This window comes from Rhinatrema bivittatum, chromosome 2 (genome assembly GCF_901001135.1).
Source record: "Rhinatrema bivittatum chromosome 2, aRhiBiv1.1, whole genome shotgun sequence".
Lineage (NCBI taxonomy): Eukaryota > Metazoa > Chordata > Amphibia > Gymnophiona > Rhinatrematidae > Rhinatrema > Rhinatrema bivittatum.
In genome coordinates this window covers 166,249,464-166,273,985 of record NC_042616.1, presented here as the reverse complement: position 1 = coordinate 166,273,985, position 24,522 = coordinate 166,249,464, and the positions used below count along the sequence as shown (strand labels likewise).

The following is a 24,522-nucleotide window of genomic DNA, read 5'->3' as shown; positions in this document are numbered from 1 at the left end:
TCCAGACCCATTCGATCTGCTTATAAGGGCACTCTCTATGCCCCCCCAATAAAGACAGCCTTAAGGAAACGGGCCCTATCCACCGTGGGTCCCTCACAATGGAATGCTCTTCCCCCAGATCTCCGGCAAGAACCATGCCCACTTACTTTAAAAAAAAAACAAAACTCAAAACCTGGCTATTCAAACAAGCTTATCCATAACCAGATGAACCCTCCTCAAACTCAGGAATGTTCTGTCTTGGCTCTCTAAATGATTCTGTTTACACACTTAAAGAAGTACGATCTCCCTCTCTACAGATCACACGCTCCCCTATCTTGTTGGACTGGACCTCTATCTGGTTTGGTCTGGAATGGACATACTGTTTTATTACCTTATATAGGCTTATTATTGTATATATATATATATATATTTTTTTTTTTTTTGTTATTTATATTGTATGTGTATATATATATTCTCTTTTGTTTCTTGTGTTTGGTTTTTTTGTTTTTTTGCTTAATTGACACCCCGTTCCCCATGTGTCTCACATTTCAACAGCTGCTAATACTATACCGAGTTTTTTCCCCTGGGTCCAAGTTCTATGTAACCCCTGTTCTATGTAATGCTTTCTGCAATATTGTGTTCCACTGTAAACCAATATGATATGTAATTTCTCACATGAATATCAGTATAAAAAAGTTCAAAATAAATAAATAGATAAATACATAAATAAATAGTATTCAAAATGGCGCCGATCGCCTTTGCCCTCACTATGTCACAGGGGCCGACCATCGGCCCTGTGACATAGTGAGGGCAAAGGCAATAGGCGCCATTTTGAGAATTGGCATCTGACGGCCGAAGTGAAGGAGGTCACTCCTGTTCCCCCGCTGGACTTTTGGCAAGTCCTGTGGGGGTCAGGAGAGTCCCCCAAGACTTGCCAAAAGTCCCTGGTGGTCCAGCTGGGGTCCGGGAGCGACCTCCTGCACTCGGATCGTCGGCTGCCAGTAATCAAAATGGCGCCGATAGCCTTTGCCTGTACTATGTCACAGGGGCTACCGGTGCCATTGGTCAGCCCCTGTCACATGGTAGGAGCACAAGATGGCGCCGATGGCCATGTGACAGGGGCTGACCAATGGCACCGGTAGCCCCTGTGACATAGTAGGTGAAAGGCTATTGGTGCCATTTTGAAATCGGCTCTGAGGGTGTGAATGCAGGGGATGGCTCCTGGACCCCCCCCCCCCCCGCTGGACCACCAGGGAGGTTTGGTAAGTCTTGGGGGGGGGGGGTGTCAGGAGGGTGGGGGGTTTGTTTAAATTGGTTTATTTAGGCAACTGAATAATTCGGCGAAGATTCGTGTATTCGTGGGGAATCGCGATACGTTTCGCTTCCCCACGAATACAAAGAATATGGCCACATCCGTTGCGGATTGCCAATACGTAGGGACCGAATGCACACCCCTAAAAAATAATGGTCAATGCACTATTGACTTAGCATGCACACTAAATCAGTTCTCTGACATGTTAGTGAATATGTGCTAAAATTATAGCATAATCAAATTTAAATGAGGAGACATCATATGCAAATTAGGCTTAAGCAGGTGTGCCATTTCACGAGTGCCTGCTGAGGCCTAATATTTAACACCTGCCTTGGAGCAGGTGTCAAATGTTTAGCATATATGTTAACTCTAAAACTGGATAACTGAATCACAAAACACCTCAAACTGGCCCAGAAGAAGTTGCAAGGAAGGTTGCTTTGATGGTATGGAGGAGAGGGAATCTTGATAGTTTGGGGATATCTTAATGGGGCTGGGGCTTGATAAGGGTATTGTCTAGATATTGAGGGCAGTTGCCACGGTGGGCATCGTAACTCATAGAGAGCCAGTTGACGCAAAACAGGCAATTTTACGGTTTAACCTTTGTTAAAACAGATGGTGTACCCAGTCCACAGAATATACCAAACCACTCAGTTTTGTATATACATCTGGTGCAAGAGTTTGTAAAATATTTTCCAGATCTTCATATAGGCAGCCAATACTTTTTGTCTAATTAGAATTTAGCCTTTCCTTTCAATTTGCATAAGGCCAGTCATTCTGCCCTGACAGAGAAACACATTGGGTGGGACATCCTCTAGCCATGGGGTCAATATGCACTTACATGCCATTTGGAGGACCAAATATAGGAAAAGATCTACATCTTTGGGTTTGTCATAGATCTCTGATATTTCTCCCAATACCCATATGTCTCCCGCCCGGGGAATCCGAACCCCGATAGTCCTATAAAACTAATAGAATATCATCCCAGAAAGGACAAGTTACAAATCTGTGGACAAAACTACCATTATCCATCTGGCATCAGGAACATAAAGAAGAACTTGCTAGTTTCATTCAGTAGCGTCTGTCATCATCCACATAAGCATGGTTTAATATTTTATATTTCATTTCTCGCAAACTCACATCCATATTAAGCCTATGTAGAAAATGGAAGCATCTCTGAATATCCACCGCAGAAAAACCACGTCTGAGTGCACTGCTGCAGTATTTACTCAACAAATCCAATACTGAGCCGTGGACTGTTGCTTATATATCTTTTATTTTATAAAAATCTTTAATCCTAGCATTCTGACTAGTTATTGTTTATTTTATGTATATTTGAAACCTCATTTTATTTTGATTATTTTTATGTTTATTTTAGTCGTGTAAACCGTTTTGACAAAACTTTATTTTAAAAAACGGTATATAAATGCTTTTAAATAAATAAATAAATATATAACATATGCCACTGCAATATGAAAGTTTTCCCTTCACTCAAGTTTTGCACTGCTTGGTGATTATCTTTTTAACAGTCTCATTATGTGACCAATGAAGAGAGTCCAAACAACACCTGGCTTTGTAGAAAGGCAAAAAAATTGAGAGCTAGGAAGACCATACTGAAACTGGAGAACCATGAAAGACTGGCACACAACAGAGATTACTTCATATAAATGCCCTATATATTTGATGCCAGCTTATTTCCATCCTTGAACATTTTTTTTTATTCCCTACCAGCTGGGAAAGTTTTATTACCACAAAGCGGCAAAAACAGAGATATATTTTTCAGCAATTGCCACCAGTGTCAAATCCAGCCAGAGCAAAACTTTATCTTTGGTAACCTTAATCATCTGAGCAACAGACACATGCAGAAGGCAGAGCGGAGACCATGGAGATATCATGCCCTCCATTAAATTCTCCACACACTATTGATATTACCTCATATACCACTCTCCCATAAAGAGCAATTGACAGGCAATGTTGTAAAATCTTAGATTGGGAAGATCAAGCCCACCATTCTCTTTCATAATGATAAGCCTGTCATAGCCCACCTGGGCTCAACCTCCCTTCCAAATAAACTGAATGAACCAAGATCGCAGTGAGGCAAGATCAGCCCTAATCAGCTGTTAAGGAGGCATTTATAACCTGTAAACTAACTTTGAAAGGATCATCTTCATCAGAAGTGCAGAGTGGACAATGAAAGATACAGGGAGGCTCCCTCCATGTGCTTTTTTTTGTGCAATCAACTTCCTCACATTATGTACTCCATGTCTCCCCTTGACAAAACCTGTTTAATCTGATGCCACTAAACCTAGGAGGACAGTGTTTAGCCTACTGGCCTCAATAGCTGCCAACATTTTAAAATCTACATTTATTAATGAAATAGAGCGATATGAGCCTATGTCAAATGGGTCCCTGCATTTCTTTGGCAGAACTATAATTAAAGATTGATTCATTTCAGCAGAAATGCAAATCTGTAGCAGAATAACATTATAGAATTTAGTCAAAACTGATAGCGAAGGAACCTTTAAGGTCTTATAAAATTCTGTTCATAACCCATCCAGGCCAGCTGCTTTTCCCAGTTTCAGCTTCTGGATAGCACCATAAATTTCTGAAACCTTTATAGGTGAATTTAGTCTAGCCGGTTGTTGGTCAATTATAGTGGGCTATTTGAAGTCCCAAAAAAACTCCCATTGAGCCTCAGCATCTTCTGGGTGTTTGCCATAAAGAGATTGGCAAAACACTGCTCAATAGATATTGCATCATGAAGAATACCACCTATTCCAACTCTAACACCTGTTATAAAAGAGCGCAAACCTTTTACTTTCACTAGATTTGCCAAAAGTTTACTAGTCTTCTTTCCATCGGGCCAATGCAGTATGGTGCGCTCGACCGAGCGCACCGTTAGCCCCCACTTGGCCGCGCGTTTTCGACGCGCTATTTTTACCCCTTATACAGTAAGGGGTAATAGCGCGTGGAAAACGTGCGGCCACCCCACCCCCTCGAAACTAATAGTGCACCCAACATGCAAATGCGTTGATGAGCCTATTAGTTAGTCCCGCGCAATCCAGAAAGTAAAATGTGCAGCCAAGCCGCACATTTTACTCTCAGAAATTAACTCCTGCCAAAGGAGGAGTTAAATTTCCTGGTGTCGGCAGACACCAGGAAAGCGTACAGAAAAGCAGAAAAAACTGCTTTTCTGTTCACCCTTCGATATTAAGTCAGAGGCCCCAAAAAAAAAAAAAATCAGCCCACACCTCGCGAGTTGGAAGACGGATGCTCAATTTTGCCGGCGTCCGTTTTCCGAACCCGTGGCTATCAGCGGGTTCGACAACCAATGCTGGTAAAATTAAGCGTCGGCTGTCAAACCCGCTGACAGCACCGCTTCTGCCAATAAGGAGGCGCTAGAGACGCAATAGTGTCCCTAGCGCCTCCATATTACTGCGGGCCCTCATTTGAATACTAAATTGCATGCCTAGGAGAGTGGCCTGGGTGCGCATTGGAAGAGCGGGCGCTCACCTCAAAGTGCTGGCTCTCACGTGCATTTTACTTTATCAGCTCGCATATTTGTATAACTTGTATTTAAAATAGTTTAAGGACTTCTGTGTTCATTGGAACAAGAGCTGATTTAATTCTGCATGAGCCTGATAAAGCGATTGTTTGCATTCAGATGACAGCATATCATAATGTTTATTTCGAGCGAATTTCAAAGTCAAAGTTAATCTTAAGATTTTGGCATCTCTATATTTATTTCTTTTAGCTTTTGCAGAAATCAGGAAAATGTCCCATATTTCCTTTCCAAAAATCATGACATCAAAATAAATTGATATACAGCACTCTCTTTGTCGCCATGAGCAGCAAGAGATGAGTCTCTCAAATTAATGAACAGGTTTTCTGCAACCAGTAAATAGTTCAGCCTAGAATAGCAGTTATGAGGGTTGGAATAAAATGTATAACCCACTTCCTCTGGGAGGAAGAATCAATCAGTCCCAATTCCTTGTTAGGTTTCATGGGTGGTATGTAATCACTGCCCCTGTCTATCACTATATTGAAATAAACCCCTACCATCAATATACAGTCTAGAAATTGTAACAGCTTTCTAACTACGGAGTCTCCTGCAGCATAACTATATGAGAATTAATTATTATTAAATTTGTTTAAAAGATTAATGAGCTTTATGAGCGAGTGTATTCTATCAACATTCATAGTAACAGTGTTAACTCCTACCATTCATGTTCCTATAACAGATAAATGAATTAACTCACAGTCCACCACAGTGGACCATGATATGTCTTTCATGAGTTCCTAGATGTCTCCAGCTATAAAACACCTGGGGCCCCATCCTAGCAAAACCAGCACTTCAGAGAGCTACCAGATTTTTCTCCAATCTGCTCTATACAATTGCTTGTGCATCATTCCTCCCATCAGCAGTCTCACATATGCATATCACACCATCCATACACAAATCCATAATACAAAACCCCCCACAGGAAAATACTTCCCTGCGCTCCCAAGGGATCACAAATCCCAGTATCAGCACCATTCACTCTGGCCTACTACCCCAACACACCTCCCACAAACCCAACCATTAGTAGGTTATACACCTATACCAGCAGATGGAGACGGAGCAAACTGATGTCACAGTGAATGTATAGCCCTGCTGTGATAACAGCCTGCCAGTATTCTCTTCAAAAGCAACTGTGGACAACCTAGCAAAAACTTGATTAAAACAGACAACCATTTCTGTACGTTACCAACAAGAAACACTGAACTCAGGCAAGAACACTGCATACTAGTCTAGAGACTGGATGAACACTTACCAGTAATCCTCTGGAATACATAAGCACACAGGAGGACCATCACATAATTATTCAGCAGCCCAGGGTGGGAAGCTGAATCCATCTATCCACCTTAAGGAAAAGTAAATTATCAGGTAAGAAGCAATTTCTCATTTTCTAGCATGTGGATAGATGGATAAATGGACCAGTGGGATGTGCCCAAGGTACTCCCGAATAGGGTGGGAGGCTGCCCGCAGTCCAGTCAACACCACATGTGCAAAGGCTGCATCCTCCTAGGCCTGCACATCCAGATGATAATAGCTAGAAAAGGTGTGTAAGAAGAGCCACGTTGCAACTCTGCAAATGTCAATGGGAGACAATAATCTAACCTCTGCCCATGACACTGCCAGAGCCCTAATGGAATGAGCCCTAATCTGAGTAGGCAATGGTTTTTCAGCATCCTCATAAGTCGCTGTGACCACCTCCTTAATCCAGCGAGCTATTGTAGCCTGCAAAGCTGGTTAGCCCTGCTTTCCTCCACCATGAAGGACAAACAGGCGATCCATCTTTCAGAGAGGTTTAGAAACCTCCAGATACCTCATGACATGTCTCTTAACATCCAAGGGACACAACAGACAATATTCTTCTTCATCTCTTTCCTTATCCAAGGACGGCAAGGAAATGGACTGATTCAAGAGAAAAACAAGATCACTTTAGGCAAGAATGAAGGAACAGTACGCAGCTGTATTGCTCCTGGAGTCACCTGCAGGAACGGCTCCTGGTAAGTCAAGGCCTGCAGCTTGAAAATTTTATGCATAGAACAAATCGCCACCAGAAACACTGTTTTCAAGGTCAATAACCACAAGGAAAGGCTACACAGCAGTCAAAATGTAGGGCCCACCAAGAATTCAACACCAGGTTAAGACTCCGTAAAGGAACTGGTAACCGCATGGGAGGATGAATATGTTTTACCACCCTCAAGAAGCAGGCCAGATCAAGATGACACGATAAGGATTCACCAATCACCTGGCCCCTGAAACAGGCAAGAGCTGCTACCTGTACCTTCAAGAAAGAGTCAACCCTTTATTTAATCCATCCTGCAAAAATTCCAAAATGAGTGAGATCTTAGCTGAACAATGAATAACACCTCAATCCTCACACCAATCCTCAAGCACTCACCAAACCCACACATAGGCTAAGGACGTGGAGAACTTTCAAGCTTGTGGAAAAGTAACAATCACTGCACAAGAATAACCACACTTCAACAAGCGAGCCCTCTCAACGGCCATTCCCATAAGACAAAATCGCCAGAAGATGCATTTCCGCACATTCCATACGTTGGTCTGACTCCTGCGATACCTGCTGACTCTTGGTTCCTCCCTGCCAATTGATGTAAACTATTGTCATCGCATTGTCCGACATTATCCGGACCACTCAACCCACAGTCTGTTGCTGCACTCCGAGCATGCCAGCCGGACTGTCTGGGCATCCAGCTGATTGATGTTCCAAAGAGACTCCTCTGAATTCCAGAGCCCTTGTGCCATTAGCTCCTGACAGTAGCTCCCCAACCTTGGAGGCTTGCATCTGTCTTGAGTACCAACCAGTCCGGCAATGTCAGAGAAACTCCCTTTCTCAGATGATCCGCTTGAAACCACCACTGGAGATGAGAGCAGACTTCCATTGGCAGGTTGAGCCAAATCGAATAGTCCTAGAGACTGCGGGTTCCAACGAGACAGCAGGGAGCGCGGAAAGGGATGCATATGCGTCCTTGCCCATGGCACCACTTTCATAGTTGCCGCCATCAACCCAAGTACCTGTAGATAGAACCACACTGTCGGGCGTATAGTACTCACCAAGAAATGCTCCTGAGACACCAACTTTTGAACACAAGCTTCTGGCAGAAAATATTTGCCCTACATCATATTGAATCGCACAACCAGATACTCCAATGACAGAGATGGCTGAAAACTGCTCTTGGCTATGTTAACCACCCAACCTAGCTCATGTAATAGGAAGATCACCTTGAGAGTTACCAGACAGCTCTCTTCTAGAGACTTGGCCTGAATCAACCAGTTGTCTAAATATGGTTGTACTAGTATCCCATCGTTTCTCAGGTCTGCTGCCATTACAACCAAAATCTTGGAAAAAGTTCTGAGAGCAGTGGCTAGACCAAAAGGCAGTGCCAGAAACTGATAATGGTACCCCAAAACCGCAAACTTCAGAAATCATTCCTGCTCCACTAGCATAGAAATATGAGGTAAGCCTCGGACAGATCCAAGGAAGTCAGGAATTCCCAGGACTGCATGGCCATTATCACTTAGCGCAACGTTTCCATGCGAAGATAAGTCACCCGCAAATCAAGGTTGACCCCTTTGAGATCCAGGATGGGACGAAAGGAGCCCTCCTTCTTAGGCACAGCAAAATAAATGGAATATCAACTCATATTTTCTTGAGACATGGGTAGTGAAACCACAGCCCTCAGACTGAGGAGCCTTGGCAGTGTACACTCCACCGCCTACTTCTTCTGCAGGGAGTGGCAGGGAGACATCATGAACATATCCCAAGGAACACTGCGAAATTCCAGTGCATATCCTTCTCATATCACTTCTAGGACTCACTGATCCGATGTGATCCAGACAAACCTCCATCTCCATCTGCTGGTAGAGATGCATAACCCACTGGTCCTGAATCTATCTATCCACATGCTAGAAAATCTGCCGCCCTTCTCTTTAAGATTTCCAATTCTGTATGCACGCTGATAGCAAGGCCTGTCTTCAGGCACAGGCCTGTCACCGGGGAGCCAGTTTTCAATAAAAGTAGTTAAATCTGCACCCTTCACCATCTCAGGAAGTCTGAGAATGCACAGACTGTTCCTCCAGCTCCGATTCTGTTGGTCATCCAGATGATCTGAGAGATGTGCATTGTGTGCATGTAATCTGCAATCTGTGCCTCCATTTGCATCAACGTGGTCCTCCTGTGAGGATATGCATTATTCCGCGGTCTCAATCCTTTTTGTATGATTTTCAATAGGTTCTTTAATTTCTTCTATCACAGTTTGGAACTTGATAAATAGCTCATCCAGTGTTGAGGTCACAGTGCTAAATCTGCTGGACAATATCACCATACTAACAAAAACAAACCCGATGAGGTGAATACGTATGACAAGCAAAGAATATGAATTCACCATATAAATTCAGAGGACTACATTCAAAAGGATCAGATGACCATTATATATACAGAGACGCTGATAACACTCACTTGCAGAGTGTATATGGTCTGTTTCTCGACTACTTCCATAGATTATAATCATAGGTCATTAAATAGTCCATATTTTTTTTGTGTGTGTGCAAATAATAATGACATCAGAGAATTGCTGTTGTGCGTTTCTTCAATAATAAAAAGTTCCTGCTGCCCACCCGACACTGCTCCAGTGTTTCAGTAATAAATCTGCAAGGCACGGCTTAGTCTGTCACTGTCTCTGTGTGTCTATTTAATGACTTATGATTATAATCTATAGAGGTGGTCGAGAAGCAGACCATAAATACTCTGCAAGTGAGTGTTATCAGCATCTCTCGACATATACTATAGTCATCTGATCCATTTGAATGTAGTGATCTGAATTTATATGGTGAATTCATATTCTTTGTTGAACAATATCAACAAGCATAACCAGAACAGTCTTATCCTTTCCTTCAGTAGTTGCCATAATCAGTTCCCCAGCCCTCAGATGTTCTTGTGCTCTGTGGGAAGATTTAATGCTCATAATTTTCTCTGCTGTTTTCAATAGGGCCCATAGGATTGAATTCATATAAGCAGGGAAAAACACCAATTCGTGGGACGTGCTATAAGAGCTTCTACCCTACTACATCCGCTCAATAAAAGTGCCATGACCAGAAGTCCTTATATTTTTTATGAATTCTATTAATTTACATATCTGAATTGTTTTAATACTGTATTTCTGATTTATTTTTTTTATGATGTATTGCCTTGAACTGTATTACTCATGTTTTTGTGAACTATTTTGGAATGGACTATGCCTAAGGAAAACAGTACAGAAACATAACATAACATGTTTTATTGCAATTGCTAGTCTGTGTGCAGTGTTTCCAGGAATGTGGCAGTGATGCAAGACAGGGTATAAGTGGGATCATGTCACACCAGTTAAATCAAAGCTATCAAAGGACAGTTAGGTTTATAACTTCTATCTTTTTTTTTTTTTTTTTCAATAAAGACAGTAGGTAATAAATCCTGGGGACTAGGGAACAGACTTTGGCAGTATTTTTTTTAAATACCTAGAGCTGAGATTTAGGTGGCATATAAAGCTTTCAAATAAATAAATACAAATATCAAAAAGAAATATTTTTAACATGTCTACCTACAGTGGAGACTGATGAAATTTTCAGAAAATGAATGAGATGTAAATGATATCTCTCAAAGCATTTTCCAAAGTCTTGACTTTATTATGCAGCATGGTAAGTTTTTATTCTGGATTTTGTCTTGAGCTCAGGGTAAACAAGCTTCTTAACATCCAAAATTTGCATCTCCTGGACATTCGATTTAGCTATGATTTCTTGGAGCTAATCTGCTAAGGAGGGCAATTTTCCAAGTAATTTCTGCATGTAAATTGACTGGCTGAAAATTTCCCTCTGTAAGGGGGTATATATGCTTTAAACTCCCAAAACACCTTAAAAGATCAAGCCCTTGCATTTAGCCTGGTCCACCTTAAGACCCAGTCATCAGGGGACTTCAGCCAGCAGGGCATTTCCCCCCCCCCCCCCCCAATGGAATAAATACCAAAGCACAGGAAGGGGGAAGTCCAGAACAAGAGGAGAAAGTACCAGGAATTACTAAAACCCTAAATGTTTGATTACCTAATGTTTGCTGTAGCACCACTAAGGCAGGCTTATTTTTGCTGCCTTTCTGTTATTGTACATAAAATTGCCTTCTATTGAAAAAGCCGGAGTCCAGACCATTTCTGTCTTCTGGCACCCCTCCCTAAAGCCATGGGCCGCCCCATGCTATCATATCCTCCTACAATGTGCATACTCTTAGCCACACTGAGATTGAGGCAGGAAAATAACATGCAGCGATTACATTTTCAGCTCTACCGGAGTTATTTTCCATGAAAAAGTATTTGTACAAAAATCTCCTGGCTGTTTCTATTTGCAGCAAGTTTCAAAGTGAAAATATATGCTTACTTTCTCTTTGAACATCTGTGCAAGATCCACTAATAAAAAGTACCTGCAGACTTTGTCTCAATATAGACAATTTGAAAATGACCACAAATGCTATATCTGTTCACAAAAGGATTTTCCAATCTCCACAATTGCTTTTCACATAGTTTCAAAGTTAAAACATCTTAGGTTTCCCTAATATTGACCTAGAGGACCCCAGAGAAAGACGTTTTCAGAGTCCATCCTGTTATAGAGTAACACTGAGGTCCAAACTCAGATGATTAGGACCTAGATCCAGTTTCCTCCATCAATAAAGTAGTTAGCAGGGTGCCTCCAAGTTCCATTCAGACAGCTATAGCTACCCCTGAGCTTTTGGCCATATTCTGAACCGTGCCAGATCTCACCACATCTGCTCTTGTGGTCTCACCTCCTGCTGCTCAGAAATGAATCACATCATCCATAGCCATTAATGCAGTACCACTGCCAGAAAAACCTGCAATTCTGGGCTCAAGATGATATCCAGTTCTGGGAAAGCTAACCATTGTCTTAGCCCCTTGGGGTTCCTAAGAAAAAGTCAGTATTTTATGATCCACCTCAACTTATGTCTCGTTAAACTCATCGGCTGATCCTCTTGGGATACTATTGGTGTCTTTGGAGTAGATTTGTTAGCTCCCTGAAATAGCCCGTACAGATATTTAGCTGGAACGACTATCTTGGAAGTCCTTTTTTCTTTCTGCTTTCATATTTTTCCTATTTGTTTAATTTGCTTGAATTTCCTTAATAATGGTGTATTAATTGGCATTAACGATGTTGTTGTCCCTTTCCTTTTTTTTTTTTTTTTTGCCTTCCTTTTTGAGGAATGTACAGTTTTATATGTATTACTGTTGGTCCAGGCTTTTTTTTTTCTGTAATTATGTATTATGTATTTTTATTTATTTATTTATTAAAATACACCGTGCTAGGCGAATAATACTTGACTACAATTAAGTGAAAGGAATCAAATAGTTTTAAATGCTAATAAAATGTTTTTGGCTTTGCACCAGGAGATTCTTCCACTCGACAATTCCCCTACAAATGTTTGTTTAAACATCAAAGGAATAGTTATGTACTTTCAGACCTTGACTATTTAGTGAGCTTTCGGAACATACCCTTTTTCTGCCTCTTGATAACAGATTTTGAGCCCTGGGTGTAATATAAGAGGCTTTCTACTTTGTGTTGGTTTAATTTGGACTCGCTTTCTACCTCTGTGATTGGCCAGGATATCTGTGGAATGAATTCTCTTCACAGTTCATGATGGATTTCCCCCCTCGCTGTTTTGAGGACTTGAGCTAGCTGGTGACTATATTCACTACTCTGATGTGTTTAAAAAGTTTTGTCTTTATTTTGCTCTTGTCTTATTTATGCCAATACGAAAACATATTTTAGTACAAAGGATTTTCTTCTTGTATTTATATTTTATTGACATTAAGAAATAAAAAGTGCAAAAAATTAAAAACACAACCATTAAGCTATCCAGCAAAGCACATGTTTCACATTTATACACAAGTGCTCTGTTATTACTAGGGAGGGCAATAATCAAAGCCCTCTCCACAAGTAAATGCTTTTTTACTCACATAAGTGGGCTTTTTGATGACTGCCCACCTAGGGAGTGGAGGAGCAGTATAGTGTAGGGGTGAGCAAACCTTTTGAGCCTCACCCCCCTTCCATCCATAAAAGTTGGGTTACACCATGTATATAATGTATATTTGTGTGTGTGTGTGTGTGTGTGTGTGTAGATAGTTATAGATATGTCAAAGTTTCTCACCGACCAATCAGCTGTTGAACCGTTTGCAAAATAGCAGACAATCACGCTACCAGCCAGAACCTCAAAATTCCAATTTTGATTCTCATCAGGTTGCTGATATGAGCAATCAGATGCACAGAAACACAAAGAGAGGCAGATACCACACCACATCTGGACAGACACTTCACAGTAACAGCAGCACAAACTCCTTCCATTGCCAGGCACATTGTAAAAAAAACCATAAAATAAAAAAAGACACTCAAAATCTAAACTGCAAACTTATCAGAATATAACAGTAGTAACACCAAGATCCCAAACAAGAACCTTAGCTGTGAAAAAAGCAGCACTGTAAATATTACATTGAGACCCAGAATACCAATACAGCACCTACCGGGGAAACGAAACAAACCCGATTGATATAGATCCCTGTACAGAAACTTCACACTGGCAAAATCTCTCCCCCTTGGTCATATGCACAGAGCAGAGACAAATCCTCACCAAATACAGAATAAAGGATCACAAATTTGAACCAGCAAAATACAGACAAAAACCAAAATGGAAACTCCAAGAAGCCAGACACTGTCTACAGTGTAACAATGACAGAACCACCATTCCTCATAAAACAATAAAATCAAGAAACAAAGCATCAATTATAATAGCGGAAGCATACTAATAAAAGAATATTTCAAACTACTGACAAATAGAATATCTATTAAAGTCATATACATGTTTTAAAAGTTTCCCAAACACCAATAAAATATTTCAAAACAGCACACATATCAAACACCCAATAATTAAAACTAATGAGGATATGCAAGACTATTTAACAATTGTAAAATACTGGAAGGATGAGACTTTGAAACAAGAGTGGATATTTCCTCGGTAAAAAATGTCCTTACCTGCTTCAGTATAACAAAAGAACATTGAGAAGGGAAGAGATGGAGGTGGTAGATAGGAAAAGTTACTGTATTACTTAGAGTTGGATATACTGTTTAGTCCTAATGTTTGAGGTGAAAATAAAAACATATGAATGAAAAAAAAAGTGCCCCTACCTGGGAACTTGATTTCCAATCACCTTGAGTGTGTCGAGGATTGGGGGCTAGGGGGACACCCAAACGTTATCCTCTCTTGCTCACACAGACACTCATGTTCATTCTCTCTCACACATATACTCATACATACATTCTCATATATATACCCACACAGTCTCATGCACATGTTCTCTGTCTCTCTCCCCTCAACCCCATGCACACAAAAGCTCTTACTTCCCCAGATTCCCTCATACATACAGGCTCTTACCCACACAGACCCCAGGCAGGCAACCTATTCATTCTCACACATTCACACACACAGACCGACTCCCAGGCAGGCACTAATTTTCTCTCTCTCCCTCACACACACACACACACACACACACACACACAGAAAGACACCCCCCCCCCCCCCCAGGCAGGCACTCATCCTCTCACACAAGCAGACCATTAAGCAGGCACTCATTCTCTCATACACACAGTCAGACCCCCAGGTAGGCACCCATTCTCTCACACACACAGACAGACCCCCAGGCAGGCACATACTCTCGTACACTCACAAGCTCCCATTCATACACATATACTCAATGAAGTCATGCTTCCTCTCTTTGTTTTGCCAGCAGCTTTGGAGCCTCTCTCATTCCTACTGCTGCTGTCACTGCTGCCACATGGCTGTTGGGGAGGTACCGAAGCCTGATCTACTGCTTCCTCCTCTGTGCAGGCCCTACGATATTAAAAATTGGCGGAACTAACACTTCCTCCATGCTGATCTTTGGCATCACAAGATTAGCACAGAGAAAGTGCTACTCTCACGAGTTCTAATACCGCAGGCCTGCACAGATGGGATGAGGTCCACTGGCGGCTGCATGGCCTCTCTCTCTGTTTTCCAGCCACTGTTGGGATCGGGTCCACTGGTGGCCACATGTACTTTCCCCCACGGTATGACATTCGCAGCCCCCTAGACGCTCGTTCATGGACCCACCGGGGGTAGGCGCCCCCCATTTGCGCACTCCTGGTCTAGTGGTTAGAGCAGTAGGCTGTGAACCAGCAAAGTCTGGATTCAAATCCTGCTGCAGCTCCTTGTGACCTTAGCCAAGTTACTTTGCCTTCAGTTGCTTCAGGTAAAAACTTAGATTGTGAGCCCGCTGAGGACAGAGAAATACTTTCACTACTAGAATGTAATCTGCTTTGAAATGCATGAAAAAGCAGAATATAAATCATAAATATTTGGGGGGGGGGGGCGGGAGGATCTGAATATGTCAGCCATATGGTTACTTTCACCATGTGTTTACAGACATTTACATGGGGGAGCCATTTACATAACTAGTTCTGAATAATCTAAATGACCCGTGTAAGTTTGCCCTCAAAAAGTACCCACACAAAAAGCAGGCACAACTTTATTTGGGTAATTTATCTTAGGCAATAATCAAAGCAAAACTATGCATGCAGCTTTGCTTTCATTATTGTGGCAAACCCCGCACTTAAAAACTGATGAAATGGGGGCAGTTTGATTATGTACTCCTTAACTACAAAAAAATAATCCTATATTGTTATCAGAAAAAGTACATGAAAAATCCATAAAGGTGACCAGACACAAGCTATTCATTCTGCATCATTAATCTTAATCCACATTTGTTAGATAGTTTGGCTAGGCTAGACCAAAGTCAAGCAGCCTAGATATATTACCCACAGCAAGGTCACTATACCTACCACATGTCAAGACAGGTGGAGTATTCTGTTGAGCCCAAAAGGACATCTGGAGGTCTGTACCACAGGGTCACTACTTCATTAGAGTACGTGTGGCTGGGGACTGACTTGGCTCGAGCAAGACCTGTAAAGATGAAGGCAAAAAATTAAATAAATAAAAGCAGCACAATCAGCAGAAATTAAAGCAGATAAAATATACTGTTTGGGTTCTTTTCATTATTCACGAGTCCACCTGCCTCCAAACTGATGTCATAAGCCCTGGCTCTAGAACAACTTGTTCACTAAACAATGGCTGCTTTTGTGCATTACTTCTTGAGGTATATAAGCTCTCTCTCTCACAAATCCTGTCTCCCTCCTTTCCAGAGTGTACATATTTAGGTTCTTAAATCTCACCACACATCCAGCCAGTATCATAATGGCAGTGCTCCTCTGGACTGCCCCTCCTACTAGAGAGATATCTCCTTCTGAACCAGACTCAAAATGTCAGATGATCTTGCTAATAATTTGCATAAAAGTATTAACAACAACTTTTTTCCTGCTGGTTATACTTTCTAGCATCCACCTAATTCTTCCCACTACCTCATTATAACATTTGGAAAATTTAAGAGGATCAAATACCTCATCAGTATATCCCTTTTTTGTCTCAGGATTGTTGGTAGCTCACTTCCTTCTACCCCCAATTCTATATGATTTCCCCCCGAATTGCTCACTCCAAAAGAATGACTGCACTTTTTACACTAAAATGTAGTTATCACACTCAGAATGCTAGTTTCCGTCCTTAGTTTCTGTGATTATATTATGCTGTTCCACGCCTAGAGCATTTGTTTGTTGTGACAGGCTGTAAGTTAAATGGTTAGATATGATTGGTTTGCTCTTATGGAAATAAAACAAATGAGACAAATCTGTTTGAACAAAAATAAACAATAGTTCTAAGTCTATAAAATATCTATTTAGACATTGACATGGGGATAAAACAATTCAGGTGAAGTTTTATTTATATTTTAATCTCCTTGGAGTTGATTTACTCCCTCAGTTCTCAATCTCCCTTAGGCGAATAGTAGTAGTTACTTGGGTTTCCAGAAGAGCTACTAATGTACCAGGGTCTATTCTGGGCTGACAGGAAGCTATCCAGCACAGCTTGAATAAAAAAGACTCAGGGTGAGCAGGAGGTGGAGCCAGAGGCAGATTGGCCTATCAGGGCTTCGGGCACGCCCCAATGGGCCGGTCCACCCAATCATGTGGTTGGTGAGGGTTGCGGCGGCTTCATGCCTGCGGAGTCGCTGCAACCAACATCAGGTCCCCAGTGCTTCTTGCACAATAGGAGCCCCCCATCCCGTAGGTGGCGAGAAATGTGATTATAGTGGGATGAGTGTTTTTCACGCAGCTCCCTATTCTCACGCAGCTCTCTTGGACCCTCTTCCCCCACCTTCAGCCGCCTCTCCTCCACGGCCATCTCAGAGAGGGGAGAGGATCCGAGAGAGCCACAAGAGGATAGGGAACTGCACCTCATGTCTCCTCTGCCAGGGGCCCCGGCAAAACAAAAAAATCCACACTAGAGTAGTGAGGCTTTCAGCCTACGATTCCCACAGCAAAAGGCACACTTTCCCATAGCAACAGGCAGCCCACAGAGACACCATTATCCCAGGGCTTTGCCTGGATCCCCTAACCACTAATAAGTGAGTATAAAGGTTTTTTTTATTATTCACAGCAGCTGCTGCAGCTTTTAAACTCTGGGGGAGGGAGAAGAGAGAGTGTGTGAATGACTGGGCATTTTTGCCAGTCAGAGTCTGTGTAAGCGTGTATGTGTCACTGCTCATTTGTGTGTGTGTCAGTGAGCATGTTAGGTGTGACTGATCGTGTATGTAGATGCGATAGTGTGACTGATCATATGTGTGTCAACATCTGAAAGTATATGTGTGATCATGTAAGTGTATGAGTGACTGTGTCAGTGAGCATGAGAGAATGTATGCGTGACTGATCATGTGTGTCAATATGTATGTGTAATTGTGTGTGTATCAGCATGTAAGAGTGTATGTGTGACTGATTATATGTGTCAACATCTGAGAGTGTGTGTGTGATCATGTGTGTGTGTCAGCGTGTGGGAAACTTTATGTGATTTATTGTCTGTGTCAGCATTTGAAAGTATGTGTGACTGTGTATATCAGTGTGTATGTGTGAATGTGTGTGTGTGATCCTATGTGTGTCAGCATGTGAGTGTATCTGTGATTATGTGTGCCAGGGAACATGTGACTATGCGGGATAGAGAATGCGTGTACATGAAAGCAAAAGGTCTATGCACACCCACAACAATCACAAGGTGTTTGGAATCAAAAATTCCTAGAGGAGAGCAGGGGATTTTGTTATCCTTATTGGTTTTAATTATTGGGTGTGTGATATGTCTATTTTGATATATTTTATTCTGGTTTGCAAAATTTTTAAACAATGTTTATTTTTAATTATTGGATAATTTATTCAGTTGTATTGAAATATATATTATTTTTATTATGATTGATTTATGATTTCTTGATTTTATTGTTTGATGTTGTATGAGAAATGGTGGCTATTCTATTAAATAAAGTATGGCTCCGCACCCATCATATCCGGCTCAGAGTTCCATCAATGTGGCTTGCTCCCCGATACATTGGACCATTTACAGTGCTCCATCAACTGGGACCATGAACATACCAACTCCGCCTACCCACCTTTCTATAGATACATAATGCCTTCCACATCTCTCTTCTAAAACCCCTGGCACTCTCCTGGCCCTCTTGGAGGACACCAGAACCACATAAAATAGCCTCAGAGAGTGACACCACGAAGTTCTGGATGTGAGAAGACATGGCCAAAGATGGGAATACCTCCTCTTCTGGGAAGGATACAGCCCAGAAGAAAATACCTGGGAGTCTGCTTCCAACATTCTGGATAAGAGCCTGATCAAGCAATTCCATGCCTCTCACCCCAGGAAGCTGAAACCCTTAGGATGGGCACAACCTAAGGGGAACATAGGCTGGTAGTGGTGGAGCTCCAGCGGGGTCTCTGCTCTCCATCAGCCTCGCCTACCGATGGTGTTGACCTGTGGGGCTCTTCTCCACAGGTAGCATCAACTCCTCCTTGGTCCAAGGGTCCACCAGCATAACCGTTATTCGCTGAGATACAAAACAGTAATAAAGCCACTAGGTGATACTGTTCTGTTTTAGGGGTTCAAGTAAATAAGGGAAAATATTTTCTCTTGTTGGCTTTCCTTTGTATTGTATTTTGTGATATTTGTCTCTCTTGCTCTGTTTCTGTTCTTATTGATCTTTTCCGGAGAAGATTCTACTCACTCCCTGTTTCAAGCTGAAGAAAAGATGGAAAGTCTTATACACTAAATGAAGTTATGTTTCAGTTCCCTGACATAGCCAGATAACTTTAAGACAGCCTAAGAGCATTCCTAAAGTCAGCTGGATAAACTTATCCAGTTAACTTTAACATAGTCAAGGATATTGAGCAGCATGCCCGCACCACTGAATATCCCTGCAAAGCTAGCCAGGTACGTTTATCCAGCTACCTTTGATAGCAGCTAAATAGGACCCTCTCAGAATACTGGCATCTGAGGATGGCTCCTCTGTGGTCACGCAAAGCTCACGTGTATCATCATTTCTGGATAACTCTGATTTTGGTTTAACGAAAACCTATCACAACATGTAAAGAATTCCATTTTTTGTAGGATTAAGTATGGCTACCAAAACAATACATTTCAACAGTGAAACAATCAATAGAGTATTGATTCCCAAACTTGGGGGCCGATGCAAAAAAAAGCGCGGAAAGTGGGCACTAAAAAGTCAGCACCCGCTTTCTTAATGCGTGCGTGGCGCCCGCAAAGGGGGCGCCATGCTATATTGTAATTAGGGGGTCACGATATCAAGGAGGCGCTAGGGTCGCTTGCACGCCCTTAGCGCCTCCTTGCTAACACGAACCCACGGCGGCTGCCGGTTACGAAAACCGACGCCTGTAAACTCGAAATCCGTTTTCATTACTGGCAGATGGCCGGTTATGAAAACCAATGCCGAGTTTACCGGCGGTCTGCCGAGGTATTTTTTTTTTCTTTTTTTTTTTACTGAAATAAAGAAAAGCAGTTTTTTCTGCTTTTCTGTATTTCTTTTACATGCGCTCAGCTATTAACGACTGCTCCAGGCAGGTATTAATAACTGAGAGCTAAATGTGCGTCTGAGACGCACACTTTTTTTTTGAATGCTCGGCTGAGCGTACTGTATTGCATTGGCCCCTTATTTTGTTTGAGACTCGTTTTAGAGCTATAATGGAATCAAATCCACTGTGGCTCATAGAATTTTTCCACAGTTTTATTCTGTGAGCCCTACAGACCAAAGCTTCTATGAAGTTTACAGATACCACCACTGGAACCAACAGTTTGCTTTACATTTAGAAAATATCACCAACTTTCAACCAGACCATTTTGGTGTTCTATTCAGGATTATTTCACCTTGGAATCTACCTGCAAAGTCTGTTGTGATTCTCTTTGGAGCCTTGACCCAGGAGATACAAATCACTGAGCAGGATAACACCCTGTTTGGGGGAGGGTGGGGGGTACTATTTGGAGCATAACTATTTCTAATGTTTTAATAATTTAAATTTATTGCTACTCACATTGTATACCGCATGTGCATTGATAACATACCTACTCATAAAAAATGTATTTTACTGAATCTTTAAGGTTATGGAAACTGGAGTAGCATTAATTAGCACAGCCTGTGCAGCAGCTTTCACTCCAGGTGCCTGTTCTGTTGTCATGGTTACACAACAGGAAATACTGTGCCACCTTCTCAGAAAGAGGACAATCATGGGCCACCATCAGGATTTCTTTATTTAATAGCTGCTTAGAACAAAAAAGTCAGGAGGTACAACGAAGAGCTCACCAAGCCAACTCTCATTTGCAAACCACTGCTTTAACATTCTAAGCCTAGAAGTACAGTATAAATATGGTGAGATTTCATGGCAAATTTAAATTAAGTTTCAGTTCCTACTTCTTCTGGCTGGCAAAATATCACAAGAAGTGAACAGAGTATCCTGCTGTTGCAATCTTTTTTTTTTTTTTGAAAGCAGAGCATGTGTGGATTTCAGGTAAAGTCTACACAGTAAAAGTTGAGATGAATCACACAGCCACTAGAAGGTTGCATATCCCCTGAGAAATTAATTTCCTCTACCTAGAAGAGCATCAACAATAAACCTACCCATTGTTCCAAGCATGTGCTCAACAATACAGAATCTGAATTTAAAGTGAATATTGATACAAACATCTGTGCAATAGAGCTATTTTTCCGATAGCAAAAATCACAAAAAAAAAAAATCCCTTTCCATTGTTCTTAAACTGTTTACAGGGCATTGGGAATGAATGGAGGTTTTCAATATACAGTCCCTATGACCAGGAATTCTGGAATCAAAAGTTCTAAGTGCTATGAAGGTATCTATACGAATATGTCCTATGTTTATTATACAATTATTATTAAACAGTTGTCTGTGTATATATAGATATACTTTTGAGAGATTATTTAAATATTTTGCTCAGACATCCTCAGAAATGTTTCTTAGTGAAGACCTTTGAAGGGTAATTTTCAAACAGCCCAAATAGCAGTAAAGTCTGATGTACGTGCAGAATTTTCTGAGTATTTTCAAAATGAACTTACATGCACAAGTTTGTTTTGAAAATAGGTCACTGGTCCACTGCATGCTCACATTCACTTGCATAAAGTGACATCTCCTCTTCGGAGGGCATAATTTACCCATGTACACTTAGCTGCATGCTTTGTAAAGTCAAAAAGTGTGTGTTTAAGTGTCGACTCCATTCCCAGAAACTATCTCCTAACTGCACATAAAGGTATGCACAAGCCCGGGTACGTGCATACTGAGCCCAGGTCATTTTATAACAGCCATTTAAGCACATAAAACTGGGTTTAATGTGCATGAATGGCTTTGTAAATGACCCCCTTTATTAACATTATCCCCCTTCCACTGTGGGCATGATGCAGATGTCTCCACACACTCACCCTAACATATTTAGCTCTTGTAGCATTTGTAATATTGGTTCTTTCTGGTATTCTCTTTTTCCTTCCTTTTCCCACCAAGCTTTGTTTTCACGTCTCCACTGACAGTTCTGTTGAACAATATTTTGGAGCTAGGAGTGGTTCTAGACTACTGAAGAGGGACAGATGACCCTCGCCCCCAACTGTGCCTTCTATCAAGAGTAGTAACTGTTGCTCTGTGCAGGTTATCCCCTTTAAGAAATGTAAAACTCTTACATCTAAAGTTGGCAAAAGGTTATCCTTTTTCTTCAATTCCATCCTCTATCCATTTGGGATCCTCTGTGTTTATCCCATGCCCTTTTGATTTCCATCACCATTCTTGTCTTCACCACCTCTTTCAGCAGGGTCCATGCTTTGTGCTTAGCATCACTGTCCTGCTAAAAGGTGAATTTTCTCTCCAGTCCCAGGACTATGGCAGACTGGAATATATTTACCCTTCAAGATCTGCCAGACCTTTTATCATCATTCATTCCCTCGTTCTTCACAAACCTTCCTATTCCCCTGCTACAAAACATCCCCATAACATAATGCTGCCACCATCATGCTTTACTGTAGAAATGGTGATGGCAGGGTGATGTGCTTTATTGGTTTTACATCACACATAGGGGTAGATTTTAAAAGGTGCGCACGGGCCTATATGTACGCTTGCTAACCGGCACGCACACATATATGCCCAATTTTATAACTTGCGCATGCAAGCGAGCAAGTTATAAAATCGGGGGTTGGCGCGAGCAAGGGGGTGCACAATTGTGCACGCCAAGCCCGTGCCGAGCTGCGCTGCCTTCCCCCGTTCCCTACCCCCACCCCACCTTCCCTTCCCTCCCCCGCCCTTTTTCTTTTTTTGTTTCTTGTTTTAAAACTTACTTCAGCCCTGGGGCTGAAGTAAGTTGCACGTGCCGGCTGACTGCCAGCGCGCGATCCCTGCCACAAATGGCCACTGTGCCGGGAGCCTCTGACCCTGCCCCCGTCCCCAGACTGCCCCGCCAACGCCCCACCCCCTTCCTGCCCCTTTAGTAAAGCCCCAGGACTTACACGCGTCCTGGGGCTTTACGCTCGTCGTCGGGGCTTTTCAAAATCCAGCCCATATTGTTTAGCATTGAAACCAGAAAGTTTCACTTTGGTCTCATCAGAATATAAACCGTCTCCCACATGCACATAGTATCCCCAAAGTGTTTCTTTGAAAACACTCTACACCAAATCATTTGACTTGTAAGAACATAAGAACATACCATAATGGGTCAGACCAAGGGTCCATCAAACCCAGCATCCTGTTTCCAACAGTGGCCAATCCAGGCCATAAGAACCTGGCAAGTACCCAAAAACTAAGTCTATTCCATGTTACTGATGCTAATGGCAGTGGCTATTCTCTAAGTGAACTTAATAGCAGGTAATGGACTTCTCCTCCAAGAACTTATCCAATCCTTTTTTAAACACAGCTATACTAACTGCACTAACCACATCCTCTGGCAACAAATTCCAGAGTTTAATTGTGCGTTGAGTAAAAAAGAACTTTCTCCGATTAGTTTTAAATGTGCCCCATGCTAACTTCATGGAGTGCCCCCTAGTCTTTCTACTATCCGAAAGAGTAAATAACCGATTCACATCTACCCGATCTAGACCTCTCATGATTTTAAACAGCTCTATCATATCCCCCCTCAGTCGTCTCTTCTCCAAGCTGAAAAGTCCTAACCTCTTTAGTCTTTCCTCATAGGGGAGTTGTTCCATTCCCCTTATCATTTTGGTAGCCCTTCTCTGTACCTTCTCCATCGCAATTATATCTTTGTTGAGATGCGGCGACCAGAATTGTACACAGTATTCAAGGTGCGGTCTCACCATGGAGCGATACAGAGGCATTATGACATTTTCCGTTTTATTCATCATTCCTTTTCTAATAATTCCCAACATTCTGTTTGATTTTTTGACTGCCGCAGCACACTGCACCGACGATTTCAATGTGTTATCCACTATGACACCTAGATCTCTTTCTTGGGTTGTAGCACCTAATATGGAACCCAACATTGTGTAATTATAGCATGGGTTATTTTTCCCTATATGCATCACCTTGCACTTATCCACATTAAATTTCATCTGCCATTTGGATGCCCAATTTTCCAGTCTCACAAGGTCTTCCTGCAATTTATCACAATCTGCTTGTGATTTAACTACTCTGAACAATTTTGTGTCATCTGCAAATTTGATTATCTCACTCGTCGTATTTCTTTCCAGATCATTTATAAATATATTGAACAGTAAGGGTCCAAATACAGATCCCTGAGGCACTCCACTGTCCACTCCCTTCCACTGAGAAAATTGCCCATTCAATCCTACTCTCTGTTTCCTGTCTTTTAGCCAGTTTGCAATCCACGAAAGGACATCGCCACCTATCCCATGACTTTTTACTTTTCCTAGAAGCCTCTCATGAGGAACTTTGTCAAACGCCTTCTGAAAATCCAAGTATACTATATCTACCGGTTCACCTTCATCCACATGTTTATTAACTCCTTCAAAAAAGTGAAGCAGATTTGTGAGGCAAGACTTGCCCTGGGTAAAGCCATGCTGACTTTGTTCCATTAAACCATGTCTTTCTATATGTTCTGTGATTTTGATGTTTAGAACACTTTCCACTATTTTTCCTGGCACTGAAGTCAGGCTAATCGGTCTGTAGTTTCCCGGATCGCCCCTGGAGCCCT

General features: G+C 41.9%; 1 protein-coding gene across 2 annotated transcripts in view; it reads right to left on the bottom strand.

Annotated features, from left to right (window-relative positions):
• Window positions 1-24,522, bottom strand: part of CDK14 (cyclin dependent kinase 14) — a 1,214,920-nt gene that overhangs the window by 532,640 nt on the left and 657,758 nt on the right. For both annotated transcript variants that reach the window (XM_029588836.1, XM_029588837.1), the window contains exon 9: window positions 15,759-15,879. In XM_029588836.1, coding sequence (XP_029444696.1) covers window positions 15,759-15,879 — 121 coding nt within the window. The remainder of the gene's footprint in view (window positions 1-15,758; window positions 15,880-24,522) is intronic.